The 14,849-nt window shown below is 45.1% G+C and overlaps 2 protein-coding genes across 3 annotated transcripts; one reads left to right on the top strand and one right to left on the bottom strand.

Annotated features, from left to right (window-relative positions):
- Nucleotides 1-3,715: 3,715 nt before the first annotated feature.
- Nucleotides 3,716-6,928, bottom strand: FAM217B (family with sequence similarity 217 member B). 2 transcript variants are annotated; one of them, XM_009948947.2, is made up of 4 exons: nucleotides 6,834-6,928; nucleotides 5,535-5,646; nucleotides 5,339-5,424; nucleotides 3,716-4,936 (listed from the first exon to the last, which is right to left on the bottom strand). In XM_009948947.2, the coding sequence occupies exons 1-4, from the start codon at nucleotides 6,926-6,928 to the stop codon at nucleotides 3,745-3,747; spliced, it is 1,485 nt and encodes a 494-aa protein (XP_009947249.2). In that variant the 3' UTR covers nucleotides 3,716-3,744. The 2 variants fall into 2 exon arrangements, with proteins under 2 accessions (XP_009947249.2, XP_086331003.1); XM_086474877.1 differs by having other exon boundaries at nucleotides 5,535-5,640.
- Nucleotides 6,929-9,474: 2,546 nt separating this feature from the next.
- PPP1R3D (protein phosphatase 1 regulatory subunit 3D) lies at nucleotides 9,475-10,398 on the top strand. The gene has a single exon (XM_009946528.2). The coding sequence runs from the start codon at nucleotides 9,475-9,477 to the stop codon at nucleotides 10,396-10,398; it is 924 nt and encodes a 307-aa protein (XP_009944830.1).
- Nucleotides 10,399-14,849: the final 4,451 nt, after the last annotated feature.

The following is a 14,849-nucleotide window of genomic DNA, read 5'->3' as shown; positions in this document are numbered from 1 at the left end:
AGCGAACGTGCTCTCTCATTTGGGAAGAAAAACACAGGCCACCTTATCAGTCTTAAACAAGTGGCCACCCCATGGTTCAGGATACTGAACCAGCAGGAGGGATTCACTGGAGTCTTCCTTGCAAGGCTTTTCCACCTGAGGAAGATGTGAAGCCCCTCTTCCCAGAATGGTTCGCATTGCTCACACAATGATAACCCCTCTTTGGAGTACAAACGCTGAGTAGCTGCAGAAGCTCGATACCTGTCCTGCTGACAGAATGAGGATCTGGAGGCATTGTGCAGAAACTTCAGAACTCCTGCAAATAACTGACAGCTACCATGAGGCGTGAGGGGTGCGGGGGAGGTAAAACTTTAACTGACCACAGTATTTCACTGCAGAGATGCAAGTAATGGAGAAAAAAGAAACATGTCAAGAGAAAAACAATATTGTTTTTAAATTCTTCACGTTATGCATTAAAAATACAGTTTAAGCATTACTAAGGAAAACAGTTTTTACCTATTGGAGCAAAATTCTGTTTCTTCACATCTTTGTAACAGGGTAATTTCATTGAAAACAACAGAGTTGTTCAAGTTTATACTAGTATAACTGAAGTAGAATCTGGCTTTTTATTTAAAATGCAACCTGAGCATGTTTGTTCTGTAGGTTGTACTGCAGAACATTAAACCTTTAAATTATCTAGAAAAAAATAAATCACTCTGTTTAAATATCTCACATCACAGTAAACTTGTTCTTCAAGAAGCATCACCGCTAGGCTTAGACACACATACAATCATATTGCTAAACATAGTGAAAAAATATAAATAGCCACACAAACACTGTGCTGCGGAAGTATTTTAATTCCAAACTGAATGTATTATTTGATGGAATAAACTTTGCTGTTATCTTCAGAAGTGCTTCTAAAGACAGTAACCATCAATACAAAATGAAGGGTACGTAAACCATAGTCCTCTTCACAAAAGGAGCTTTTTATCTATAGGCCCAGAACACAGTCAAGTTAAAATGGAAGCGAAGTGCTGCAGGATAAAATCCAACCCTTGCAGGTCTGCTCGCGCTAAGAGCTGTTTGCTGAGGCAGACACAGAATTTCTACTTTTGTATGTGAACAAAGACAACTGTGTAAGAAGTATCAAATCGATGAACAAAAATGAGACTTGTGTGATTATCATGTGCAACAAACTTGGCCAGATCACAGCCAGAGCTTAATGATGAACAAGTACTCAGACTTCAGTGGCATCACCATCTCCACCTGCTTAACCTTTTAGTCTCCAACAGCAAACTGATGTCCATCAGATCACAAGCGCTGCACCAAACAAAACTTTTCTAGGTCTGTAAGAAAAATCTTTTCTCGGTGCCCATCACCTTCGCTCTGGTTAAAGCTGACTGAAACACTATTTATTCATTCTTTAAGAAGTCATCATGGAAAATGTTCCTGTATCGACATGCCCTCCTTATAACCTAGGGAAGCATCAAACTAGAGTAGCATTTCAGAGGAAAATTGAGCCTACGGTAATATTCAGTGCTATAATAACAGGCTACATTCATTACTGCATCTAACAGAATTTGTTTTAAAAAACTGCTATTCTGGTTATCGACCTGATCCTGCTCACCTTGCTTTTGGTGCTTATAACAGTGCCCCAGAACGGCGTACTGAATCACGCACTCAAGTAGTGCTTATCGGCAAGAGCAGTCCTACCTTCACTGCTGTTACCGTGAATCAGGGAACTTGACTAATGAAGGCTTGCAGAATTTGGGCAGGGCTTGAAATTCTAGCACTGGATGCAAGAACGTTTAATCTAAAAGAAAGCTGAAATACACGATGAGTCTGGAACAAACCAAAAGGATGAAATAGCACAAATAGAATGCTGGTCCTCTGCAGTTGCTGGTGTTGAATGCCATCCTCAGAGTTTCACCACACCTCTGACACAGCCAATTTATTTGATCTTTGAGCATGTCAGATGGAGTTTCACTTTAATTGCATAGAGCTGAATATACATGCAAGTACAATTCATTGTAACTGTAACTTCACAAATACTGAATATGGAAATACAATACTGCGTATTAAATTTGTTTCCTTTATCAATTTAAAATTTCACATTTGGTCTCTAGTAGACTAGGAAAAACCCACTAAAAATATTTCTTAGACTATTCCTGAGCAGTTTTATGTACTGTAAAATACTCTAGTTTATTACTACATTTATTAATATGCTCACATTTCAAACTACATATAAATCCATGCTTTGAAATTTTACAAAGCTGAAGATCTGGTAGGCACAATGAAAGAATAGAAACAGCTAAGCATCTTAAAACCAAGGTGAGATCAACAAGAGAAGTGCAATTTTGCTATATACATAATGTACTCTTTAGTATTTGCTACTTTTTAATTTTCTACCAGAATGTGAAGGATCTGGTCCGTCAGACCTCAGCTCACTTCTCATAAACAGTTCACTGTGACTACTGGCTGAGGATGTAGTTAATGCTGCTCAGTATTTCATTTTAACATGAAAGTACAAAGCATCCTCTAGAATTTCACCTTTCACAAAACCTTGTCCCCAGCTACTGTGATTGATTTGAAGTTGTACAGACAAACGGACACCTGAATGCTCACGGAGCAGCTGTCCTTCGTCTTCTCTTGTACCTCACAGGCCCCGATCCTGGTTGTACCATTTCTTTCTGCAGGGTATTTCCCCACGTCACTTCACTAAACCTTGAAACAAGAAGCTGAGCAAACTGAAGTAGACTGGACCATGGGATAAATAATAGCCATCTTGGGTGACTGTAAACAGCTATCTTTTGTATCAAAACATATCTTTTCTTGAGCTTACAACAGCCTTTAAATTCATCCCCTAAGAGTCTATTTTTATGTTCTGAGAGGCTACCAGTTCCATAAATTAGGCCACAGAGTCTCTAGTAATACCTTCATTTTGCATTAGTCATATACATCCATGTGCAATTTGAAATTTGGTCATTGCCTCTAAATGACAAAAAGCATCAAGGCTTACAAAATGAACTCCAAGGAAAGCTGTCTGTAAACACAGTGAAGATTTCTGGGTATAAAAATATACATTCCATTTTCTTAATCTGTCACTATTGAAGCTGGCTGCTCCCTAAGAATTTCTTGTCCTAAAAAGAATTCTTTCCGCATTAAAATATTTCAAAACATTATCTCCATTCTTCTATTACTAAAAAAAATAATCTCTCATTCATCAAAAAAATCCAATTTGTCATCTCCTGTGAAGAATTATTAGAGTTTGACTTTGCATAGATAAGCATGCTCCACTATTTCATAAAAACAGTTGAGCCCTTTTCCATCAGAAACCACCACCACCAAACCTGTCTCACAAAAGAGCACATCTGCTCAAGAAAAAGAGCATGAATCCTATTCTCTCAAATACACCAAGGTAAGCACAGGCAACACCACAGACTTCATCGGACTTCAACCGGTGCGAACAGGAGGACATGTTACAATTACATATTTCTCTAAACTTTAGTACTCTGCTGTTGTTATCTTCATTGTAAATATTTTTGAGGAAAGACCAATGGAAGACACTTGCCTTCAGGGAAACGATTTCCTGCTGGCCTTGCTGGCTTAAGATCAAATGTACTGAAATGAACAGTGCTGACTTACAGCCGTGCATCAAGAACATATTTTCTCAGGATCTTCCTATGAAAAAAACATGACCCTTCTGCACTGGCCAAATGCTTTCTAGCAGTCAAGAAGCATCAACATTTACTAATTAATTTTTATTCATTTAAATTTCCGTGATGTTTGCTTCGTGCCATTTGTTTTTATTTTCCTGTCCCCTGTTGGTTTTTTAGAAGGAACATAATTGTTGGCATCGCCGTTTTTCTTTGGGTTTGTACACACGTACGTTTTTAAGCCTCTGATGGGAGCAGCTGATCCATTAAATACCGGGGTTTGCTTTGCGGGTCTGAGATTACCGACACTTGGAATTTTAGAACTGTTCTCGGAGGGCTGCGTGTTGAGAGGCTGTTGCTTTGCAGTTGTTTTTTTCTTCAGTTCACTTCTTACTTCACCAGATTGTCTCTGAGAAGACACTGCACATCCCACTCGCTCAGAAAGTTTCAAGTGACCTGGATGCGAATATAACTGGCGACTTTCTTCACAGTATGAATCTCCCCTGTGACCTGCATAGCTTCTGGGCAGCTTTGTAACACTTGCTTGGGGAACCACTGGCTTGTTAGGCAAAGGGCTGAGCAACGCTTTGCCTTTGCCAGGGCTTTTTAGGGTACGGACGGAGCCGGGAGCGGTCTGTGGCCTGGCTTTGGCTGCCTTTCCTTTCTCGTTCTGCACAGTCTGCATCTGCAGCCATTCCAGCTGCAAAAGGCGATCAATGTATTTCTCAAGAAATCCTGTTGGCTTTGGTCGAAATTCAGTTTTACCCTCCACGTTAACAAAGATGGCCAGTTGCTTCAAGTCCCATGAGTTGAAAGGGGGTGGGAGGAAGTCTGGGTAGTAATATTCTGATTCTTTAAAACCCGTACCAGGGACATGTTCCAAACAAACCGGATCAATTTCTTCAGCTCTGAGAATGAGCTCTGGTGGTGTGCAGGGAGACGGGGGAATGGGAATCCTTTCTGAATCAGAGAGATCACTGGCACTATCATCTTCAGCATCTTCTTTAATGATTTGTACTGATTCAAAATCAAGAAACATTTTGTCTACAGATGCTTCTTGCCATTTAGAAGAGCATGGACCAGCTTCGGCAACATGTTCTTCATGATTCTTTTCCAACTGTTTTTTTTCACTGCAATAAAAATGTTGCACTGGGACATCTTTAACCCTACAGAAGCTACCTGGTGTGCTGCCCTTTATGCTAGGAGGGATCCTGTGCAGAAAAGATTCATTTTGCCTTCCTTCTGGGAGATTCCTCTTTGGTCCTTGTACTCTGTGCAGTGACGTGCAAACATTCATGACCCTAAATAAAAAGAAAGATCACATCCTGTTAAAAAGATTAATGTCTTTGGAACATCAGTTTACAAAGGTCCTGCTACCCCCTTCAAGGACACGGACCTACAGGAACAAAGGTAAAATTGGCATAGAAACTTGGTAATGAGTAAAATCACTATTTCCTGGCAGAGATAACACTTCCTACTACTGTTTTTTTGTTTTATTTTATTATGATTTTGCCTGAGAACTCACTAAGGCAGGACAGTAAGTTTCCATATTGAGAGCTTAAATTTGTTGTCCTCATAAATGCTGAATTCTGGGGCCAGTGAAGACAAAGGCAGAACATGGCAGCCATGATTTCATCACAAGCACTTTATACGCCAGTTTGAAAGGACGACAAATTAAACAGACAATCTTAACATAAAACTACCTTTTTGACTGAGTATTGTCATCCAGCTGGTTTCTTCCCTTCTTAAAAATACTTGGTTGGTTATCACCTTGAGTGTCATGAGAAATCTGAAAAGAAGCGAAAATATGTGATGCTATTAAGCAGCTGACAGAAACTAAGTCCCCTTTTTCTGTAAACAGAACCAAATTTAAAAAAAAAAAAAAAAGGAATTATTTACCTTTTCAATGGCACTTGATACATTTTTGCCTAATCTTCCAGGAGAGGATTTCACATGAGAAATTGGTTTATTTAGTCCTTTGGTGCTCGGAAGGCTTTTTCCATTACTGCAACTAGCAAGGATCAAACAGAACATCACGTCTAAGTACCAACATATACGCTCATCAGAATAGAAACACAATAAAAGTTTAGAGTGCAACTCAGTTTAAAAAAGACAGACCGTTGATTGCAACTATTCTGAAAGTTCATCAGAACTATGCAACGGACACTTTTTATTTTTTATACTACTAATGCACTACTATAGTTTTAATACTACTAATGCAAAAGTGAATAATTGAATTAGACGACAGAATAATAGAACTCAGCCCTTTTAGAGAGTTCTCTATCAGAGGATCCTAAAGCTACACTGGGGATTAAAAATAGTAAATATCAAAGACTACATATTTAACTACTGATTTCTATAGTACCCACTACTACTGCAATTTAACAAAATTAATTCTAAAGTAAAATATGAAGGCCACTGCGAGCCAAATCTTGCTCGCTTTTCTCATCTGCATGCTCTTGACAAAATTTAAAGGATTATTGCTAGGAAGTTAAGGAGTGGAAGTGGGCAGGGAGCATACAGTGTATTCTGCTCTCAGTACAAAATATTTCACAACAAATGCACAAAATTCACCATTTCATGTTATACAGGGGTTGTGGAAATCTTAGTAGGATAAAAACGCATATGCAAGCAAAAGGAGTGGCATTACTGATCTGGACAGCTTAAAACTAAAATACTTATTTCCTGAATTCAATCAGATACATTTCTGTGTAAGCACAGAGAATCATTAAATCAGTGTATACTGTAAGAACCAGAAAACAGTGTTTGTTCTACAAACAAGAAATATTACTAGTTTTAAAAAAGGAAAGCTTTAAAATGTCATTTTAGAACAGGAAGAAAAAAACCTGTGCCCTCCCGATCTAATCTAGTTTGACTGCAGTTCAGTTAATTTGTCAGGCTGTACATCTTGTTCATGGGTTTTATGTCAGTATAGTCGGATTTTGTTTTAAAAAAAACATTATTTCACCAATTCAAGAGCTTATAAAAAAAAAAAAAAAAAAAAAAACGAAAATGTCTTGTGCCTCCAGCACTGATGCAGTCACCTCTGTCACTTTGTGACCTGCATGATCATACTGCACAATCATTTCTGTTGCTGAGGATCAGAGGAGAGGATGGCAATCCGAACAGCACAGCCATGCACTTATTAACTAATCTACAGTATTCTGTAACTAGAAAGAGAGAAAACAATTTCCTTACTTTACCATTCCTTTGTGGTTTTCATTGATTTGGCTTTCCTTTTTCTGTGTCTCTCTGTGCAGTAATAAGGGATATTCTTGAATGCCTGGTCCCATTACTGCTCTTTTTAAAGGGAATCTGCACCTTTCTTTTTACACCATCTTCAAACAACTCCAGTCTTTGGGGTGCGTAAGACACAGCACGTCAAATGCAAACATCCCCACGTCCTAAAGATGCAGTAAACAAACACCATGTAATTCCTCCCGATGCGATTTATTTTTCAAGCGGTAAGAGAAACACCACGAGCTACCAAACGGGACTGGGAAACACCGTCCCCTCCCCCAGCACCCGCTTAACGGGAACCAGCATCGCTCGCCTTAGAACCGCGGATCCACGCCGGGCTGCCGTCCCCCGGGTCCCCAGAGGAGAGCCGGGCAGCGAGGGCGGCCGCGCTCCCCCTCCCGGGGCACCGGCTGCCCCGGGCGCTGCCGAGCACCGCGGGCCGGAGGCAGCGCAGGCTCTGCCGAGGGAAGCCCCGGTGCTGCTGCAGGCACCGGGCACAGCCCCGCCGCAGCCCCGGGGGAGGCCGGGCAGCCCCGCAAACCGCCCGGCTCACGCCAGGAGGTTTAGAAGCCTGGCCCTGAAAGGCTGTTGGAAATACAGGGAAATAGCTGGAGGCAGAGCAGCGTCACAAGAGCTACTTTTCGTGGTGTGATGTGCTCATCATCAGTTCGTCCCTCCTGCGCAGCATTGCATGTAGTGACTGGAGCCAAGTACCACAGTCACACGGTGGTGGGTGTTGCTGCTCTTAATTTAACAAGAGCAGATGATCAACCACCTGCGTTCCGGGCATGTCGCGTTGTCCTTTTTTGTGTCAGAAAATGCGCTCTTCCTATATTCACATATGCAAATTTCGTGTCAAATACTTGATTTTCTTTTTTTTCTTTTTACAAAATAAATCTCTCAGTAGTTATAAATTCCTACTAAAAATACCCAGAGCACAATCTGTGGCGTTCTCTTAATTTCCAGAAACCGCACGCCCGTCCCAGGGCTGCGCAGATACGACTCGCAAAAGGTGACGGGTGACCAGCCCGACACACCCCTCCCTGCCCGCCCTGACGGTCGTGGCCGTGCTGTTTACGTGCTGAAGTTCACATTCACACCTCTGTCCCTCCACACTGGATCCCGCCCCATTTCTTAATGCCTTCCTCCCCTCATCCCCCCGGTCCAGGGGGACGGTGCCCGTTCCCGGCGCCCGCCCGACCCCGCGGGCCGGGACGCGGCGTCTCCGAGCAGCGCTCACGGACGCTACCGGGCCAGCCCACCGGTTAAAAAGGCCCAACGCAACGCAAGGGCAGCTGCGGGCTGTCGTCGTGGCTCCCAGCCCGCGATGGCAGGCCGTGCCCGCGGCGGCCGCCGTGCCGTGCCGAGCCGAGCGGGGCCCCGCTCCGCTCCCTCCCGGGATGCACCGGCGATTCCCGCTGCGACCTGCCACCGCGCTCCGTAACGAGAACAGCCGGAGGGCAGCTCGTTCATTCACGGACCGCCTCCACGCGTTCTCTGCCCCTCCAGCCCCTCGCCGCCCCCCGCCCGGTACCTGCTTTCGCCTCAGCCGCCACCGGCAACTAAGGGCAGGCCGAGGGCACCGGCGTCAAGCGGGCAATGCGCAGGCGCGCGGCGGCGGCGCGGACAGGCCGTTCCGTTCCATTGGTGCGGGAGGAAGGGCCTATGCGCATGCGCCATCGGTGAGGGGGCGATAGGCGGTAGCGGGAGCTGCGGCGGGGCGGCTGTCCCGGGCCGGGGCTGCGGCCGCCGCTCTGCCCACGGCCGGTGCAGGGGCTGGGCTGGACTGGACTGGACTGGACTGGGCATCGCCCTGCCGCGGGGCGGAGCGGAGGGAGGACCGTGCAGCTGATGTGGGCTGTAGAGCCCCCGAGCGTGGATCCCTCCCTCACCAGCCGCGGTACCGAGAGTGCCTCCACCGCCCCGCCCGACAGCCTCCGCCGCGACAGCCCCTGCCCTCCCTCCAGCCTCTGCAGCAGCCCCGGTCTCGGCTCCGGCTCCCTCCCGCCCGACAGCCTCCAAGCCTTCCCCAGCCTCGGCAGCCCTCGCGAGTCGCCCAGCACCCAGTGTGACAGCCTGGAGTGTCCCTGCTGCTGGAGGAGCGCGGGGTCGGTCGGCGTCTGCGAGGACAGCCTGCAGGCCCCTCCCGCCGTGTGTAACGGCCGAGGGTGCTTCGGGGCACACCACAGCAAGCACCGGGCATCCAGCGACCTCTCCGACAGCCTGGAGTCCTGCGGTGTCCAGCCCGACAGCCTTCAGTCGGTCTCCAGCCTGCGTGAGAGCTTCGGGTCGTCCAGTATCAACGGTGATAGCCTTGAATCCCTCTCCAGCCTGAGCAGCGGGTCCACCAGCCTGCACAGCGGCCTCGACCTTAGCAGCCAGTAAGACTGCCTTCATCTCCCTATGCAATGCACTTCCAGCTGCTGTGAGAGCTTCCAGGTTTCTGTCCTGTGTTCAGAAGGCTACCTGATACTTGCTGCATCCAGTGCAATAACCTCAAATACTGGCCGTGGCTGCCACTCCTAAGTTACGTGCTTCAGAGAGACAGTGCTCATTATTACCTGCAGTGATAACACTAGTTTTTTATTATCAGCTAAGAATGGAGGTACGCGGTCCTCGGAGGAATCCCAGCTACCTCTCTGATCTCTATCAGAACATGTTACAGGCTGAAGAAGCACGGGGACGAGGGCAGCAGCAGTCCCCAGCAGTCCATACCAGTAGCAGCATGACTCTTTGGAGCAGTACCCCAGCTAAGGGGTGGGGGCAGCCAAATAAGCTTCAGACCAGCACTTCCTCCACCTGTGATCCAGCATTACGGCCTATCATACGCCGCCGAGCGAGATCTTTGCCTACATTGCCCGAAAGAAGGAAACGAGCAGCAGTTCCGTGTCGAGTTCCTGGATGCCAGAGTCGTATGAACCGGGTGAGATTTGCTGATGCTTTGGGCTTGGAGCTCACTGAAGTGAAAGTCTTCCAGACTGGGGAAGATCCGTCGATCCCCTTGCATGTCCTTTCCAGGCTCTCCATAAACTCAGACCTCTGGTACAGCAGCTCAGACTTGGAGTTTACTATGCAGTGCTTGGTCCCTGACTTCCAGCAGCCTGCGGACTGTATGGATTTCTCCTCCCGACTTCAGGAGCAGCAGGTGTGTCTCGAACGAGTGAGCAGCTCGGATTTGGGGCTCAGTGGCACCATCCAGGTTCGCAATATTGCTTTTGAGAAGCGGGTGTCTGTACGATACACTTTCAACCAGTGGCAAAGCCTCCATGAAGTGTGTGCGCATTGGCGCAGTAGCATCCCTGAGAAAAACGGGCAGGATCAGGTTGATGTTTTCACTTTCTTTCTCCCTGTGCCTCCTTTCCTCCTTCAGCTGTGCTCTGTAGTCCAGTTTGCAGCAAGGTACCAAGTCAGCGGCCAGGAGTACTGGGATAACAATGGAGGCAAAAACTACAGTCTTACCTGCCGGACTCACGCCCTTAAGATGCCTAGAGAATGTGAGGAGAGCTGGATCCACTTCATCTGAGCAAAGGAAGTGGACACAGAGCAGCTTGTCAGTAGTCTCGGTGGCACTCTCTTCCTTGGCACGGCTCTCTGCTCCTATGGCAACAGTCTCGTTTTTGAAACCTGCCAAACCTGGTGAAGTGTTCCAGGGCACAGTAGTCAATGACTTGTACAAACTGTTCTAAACCTCTCAGAAAGTATAAAGGGCCAAAATGTGTATTGAGTTACAGCTGGTGAAAGCCCGTGTGATTTCTTGTAGTGTACGAGTCGTTGCAGAGTGGTTCCAGGGGATACTGTCAGACTACCAGAGAGCAAAACAAGACACTTCATGTTGCTAGTAATATTTTAGGTTGCACAGAATATTTCTATTTTACCATTTTGTACTGTTTTCTGAATGGACAGTGTGGCTTTACTGGTTTGGTTTCTAATTTTGCTTATTTGTTAATTTTGTTTGGTCATACCAACCCCATGCAGTGCTACAGGCTTGGGGATAAGTGGCTGGAAAGCTGCCCAGCAGAGAAGGACGTGGGGGTGCTGGTCAACAGCCGCCTGAACATGAGCTGGCAGTATGCTCAGGTGGCCGAGAAGGCCAACAGCTTCCTGGCCTGTATCAGAAATAGTGTGGCCAGCAGGAGCAGGGAGGTGATCGTGCCCCTGTACTTGGCAGTGGTGAGGTCACACCTTGAACACTCTGTGCAGTTTTGGGCCCCTCACTGCAAGGAAGACATTGAGGTGCTGGAGCGTGTCCAGATGAGGGCAATGAAGCTGGTGAAGGGTCTGGAGAACAGGTCTGGTGAGGAGCGGCTGAGGGAACTGGGGTTGTTTGGAGGAGGCTGAGGGGAGACCTTCTCGCTCTCTGCAACTACCTGAAAGGAGGGTGTAGTGAGGTGGGTGTTGGTCTCCTCCCAAGTAACAAGCAATAGGACAAGAGGAAATGGCCTCAAGTTGCAGCAGGGGGGGGTTAGATTGGGCATTAGGAAGAATTTCTTCACTGAAAGGGCTGTCAAGCACTGAACAGGCTGCCCAGGGCAGTGGTGGAGTCGCCATCCCTGGAGGCATTCAGAAAATGGGTAGATGTGGCACTTCGGGACGATTTAGTGGGCATGGTGGTGTTGGGTTGATGCTTGTACTTGATGGTCTTAGAGCTATCCTTTCCAACCTTATTGATTCTATGATTTTATATTATCTCACCAAGTCTAGGCACTATTCCATTTATGCATAATTTGGATGGCAGACGCTGTAGGGAGTACTTGTATTTTTATATATATATATCTTATTAAGACTATAACCATGTTAAATATTTCCATTAATATGTGGTTGGAAATGAAATGTTATTACAAGGAGAATATATATGACAATGTGCCATCAGCCCCTCTGTTTCCCTTAAAGAAAAAAAAAAAGTTGCCTTTTTTTATCTCCAGCATTTGCAGTAGGCAGCAGGAATGATTGTTACCAAAGTGTGTGTAAGGCAGATCTTCACAGGGAAGTTCTCTTTTTCAGGTGATGCACAAGTAGGCTTTTTCTCTAGGTGGTGGTACAGGAGTTTTCCTTTCTTTGTGCACCTGCTTTTACTGTGGGAAACGAGCAATTTTGCACTTGTGTTGCAATTGCAGTTGAAGATCTCAAAGCACTATATGAATGATAATGATCTTACCACTGTAAGATGGTAAATTTATAAATCAGGAAATGGATATGATATATATATATATATAAAAATATAAAAGAATAGACAGTACAGGGAGCAGGTTACAGAGCCTTGGAACAGCATGCCAGAACATTGAATCCTGTCTCCCTGTTCCCCAGCATCCCAGTGCTACTGCAGTAGTGCCTCTGAATTCTTTAATCAACTACTTCTCATTATAAAGCAGCTGAACGCCAAGACTGCATCCTTTGCAACACAAAGCAGGAACTTCAAAGCAAAATGATGATTTTACTGGTAAACTGATACTGACCCAGACCCATAAACAGAATCGCTTCTGCAGCAGGTCAGTTAGATGCAGTCTTCCCGTGCTTCTTGCTCTGCTACTTTCATTCTGTGGTTTTAGTGTGGTTGAAGATTGGCAACAGGCTTAAATCTAGTAAGTAAAAGATGGGGGGTTTTCATACATATCCGTTACGGCATGGGAAGTTTAGCTTTGTATTTATATATAAGCATAAATTTTCAAAACTGGCAGGCTGGTTGTATTAGAAGAGCTGCTTTTTTAGGACTATACTATGAAAATCAGGCCACTTATTTGGGCATCTTATTTTGGACTGCTGCTTATTCATCAAAATCACAAGTTGTTTTTAAAAACACTGTTGTAAGCAACCCACAGCCAAGTATCTATTAGTCCAGAAAGTCTACTGAGTAATTCTGGAAGTGCAGAAACCCCAAGAAAATTCATGTGTCTGGCAACTTAATACTAATCCTTAGTTGTGATACCCATTTAGCAAAGCTGTTTCAAGTGAAGAAGCTGCCTGGTTCCATATGTCTCTGGCTTTCAGAGGAACCAAGTCATGAATGGTGACTCTATGAGCTGCTGAGAAAACTCAGTCCTATTTGAAACCATTGAGAATTGACTGTGTTGTCTGCTTGAGCTTTGCATTGGAGCACTGTGAGGTGGAATGTTTAAGTTGAAATTGCAGGAGCAGGTGAGGCTGGGGTGCAAATGCCACCTACAGAGGAGAGAGTGCTGCCTGCTTTCAACCTACCTGGGTTATTTTCTGTGTCTGGGTTCGAGGAATGACCGTTACCGATCTGGCAGCAACTCTCCTTGAAAAATCAATGCAGGGAACTGGAAGTCTTGTCTTCATCATATGGCACAAAAAAATGAGAGCTCTGTAAGAAGGGGCACTATCAAATTCTAAGGTTTTTTGCCTCCTATGGTGGGCTTCATATGACTAAATGACATATGACAATGTAGGACATAATCTGTCTGAACTAGTCAGCCTATACTCCTCATAGAGGAGGTGTTTTCGCTACAGTTAGCAGACTACCCGTGGTGTGACAAACTATTGTCTCTGCTGAGAGAGCACTGCGGGACTAGTTCTGCCATACTGAAATTTTCAGCATTAGTGCAGATTGTGCCAAATTATGCCATAGATGCCAAGTTAGATGAGCTGAAAAACACCTTCAGTGACTGCAGAAGAATCTTTCTTGGCATGACTTGAAATTGCATACCCTTACTTTGGTGAAACTTTCTCGCTTAAGGAATTCCATTAAAGTTGATTCAGTATTGTTAAAGTCCATAGAAGCAAAGTTTTGTGTACCTGTCAGTGAGGTAAGAAGAAAACTGACACGTACATGCACAGAAGCAGTTGTGCTGAAAAAAGGGCACTATTTTACAGTGTTGTTCCCTCCCCTGCTTTCCCCCTCACAAGCTACTGTATTTCTTCCGTCAGCAACACCACTGAGTTCCCTCTCGGCATACCATAAAAAAATCCCTCTGAGACCCGTACTTGCCACCAGTTTACACTGGATGTTGCTGGAGCCCAATGCAGTACTTGGCTTACTGGCCAAAAGATGCTGTTCCCGTCTTCTGGGAGAGACTTTTTCATGTGCCAGCGAACATCAGAGCTGGGTGGTACTGCGGGCAGAGACATCACGTACAGCTGAGGCAGTCAGGTCAGGGGTTAATGTCATGTATAGCACCGCCTGCGAGAGAGGGGAGAAATTAATGTCTCAGCAATATGAGTCTGGCCTGTATTGTCTTCCTTCCCCAACCTCTCAGGGTATTTGCATTGCAACACCTTGAATACTGAAGTATTATTCCAAGTTTTGCCTTTTCTCTCTGCTTGTCTTGCGCTGCTGGAGAAGGGTTGACAGTAGCTGTTACTAAACCGGTTGCCTGGCACTGCTGGCTGTGAGCCGAGCAGTTGACCTTATAACGGAACTGAGAGCGATCTCTGAGTTAGGCTGCTAAACCTTCACACGAGTGCTGGCACCTGAGAGGTGAAATTTGCACTTATTTTTCCTGTCACATTCAGTAGTGAACATGAAAAGGATTCTAGCTGACAAAAAAGGGATTAAGCCATTAAGTAGTGGTAACAGACACCTCGTGAAGGTAAACTCCTGACCGTCTTTATAAATTCTCAGGACAACCTGACTGCTTGCACTGTGTTCAAACTGCGCACTTCCCTTGTAATGAGGATTTTGTAAAAGTGAATTCTTCACCAGGGTTATTGCCATATAATGCACTTTTAAAAACCTATATTTATTATAGTCACACAATAAATGGATGTCTAGTAGTCCACAGTTTCAAGGTTCTTTCAAGCATGTTTTTTAAAGAAACATGGAATCCATGTAAATGAAAAGGGGTTGTCTTTACCGATTAAATGTCTTGTCCAGAATAAAGTACATTACACAGTAGATCAATAAAGCTTATACGCTAGACAGAAGGTCATTTTGGTTTGTTGGAGAGTTGCACAATTGCGAAGTGCTTAATTCATTTTAAAAACAAGAATAAAACTATGGCTATTGTAATACAAAATACT

This window comes from Leptosomus discolor, chromosome 17, assembly GCF_034619465.1.
Source record: "Leptosomus discolor isolate bLepDis1 chromosome 17, bLepDis1.hap2, whole genome shotgun sequence".
Classification (NCBI taxonomy): domain Eukaryota; kingdom Metazoa; phylum Chordata; class Aves; order Leptosomiformes; family Leptosomidae; genus Leptosomus; species Leptosomus discolor.
The sequence above is the reverse complement of the archived record's forward strand: the minus strand, read 5'-3'. Positions and strand labels throughout refer to the sequence as shown.

Excerpts from the sequence above, each read along its gene's own strand:
- PPP1R3D (XM_009946528.2), top strand. The coding sequence starts at position 9,475 with ATGGAGGTACGCGGTCCTCGGAGGAATCCCAGCTACCTCTCTGATCTC.
- FAM217B (XM_009948947.2), bottom strand. The coding sequence starts at position 6,928 with ATGGGACCAGGCATTCAAGAATATCCCTTATTACTGCACAGAGAGACA. Across the intron at positions 5,647-6,833 it reads AACCACAAAGGAATGGTAAA|TTGCAGTAATGGAAAAAGCC; the intron begins GTAAGGAAATTG and ends GATCCTTGCTAG. Across the intron at positions 5,425-5,534 it reads TATCAAGTGCCATTGAAAAG|ATTTCTCATGACACTCAAGG; the intron begins GTAAATAATTCC and ends GCTTCTTTTCAG.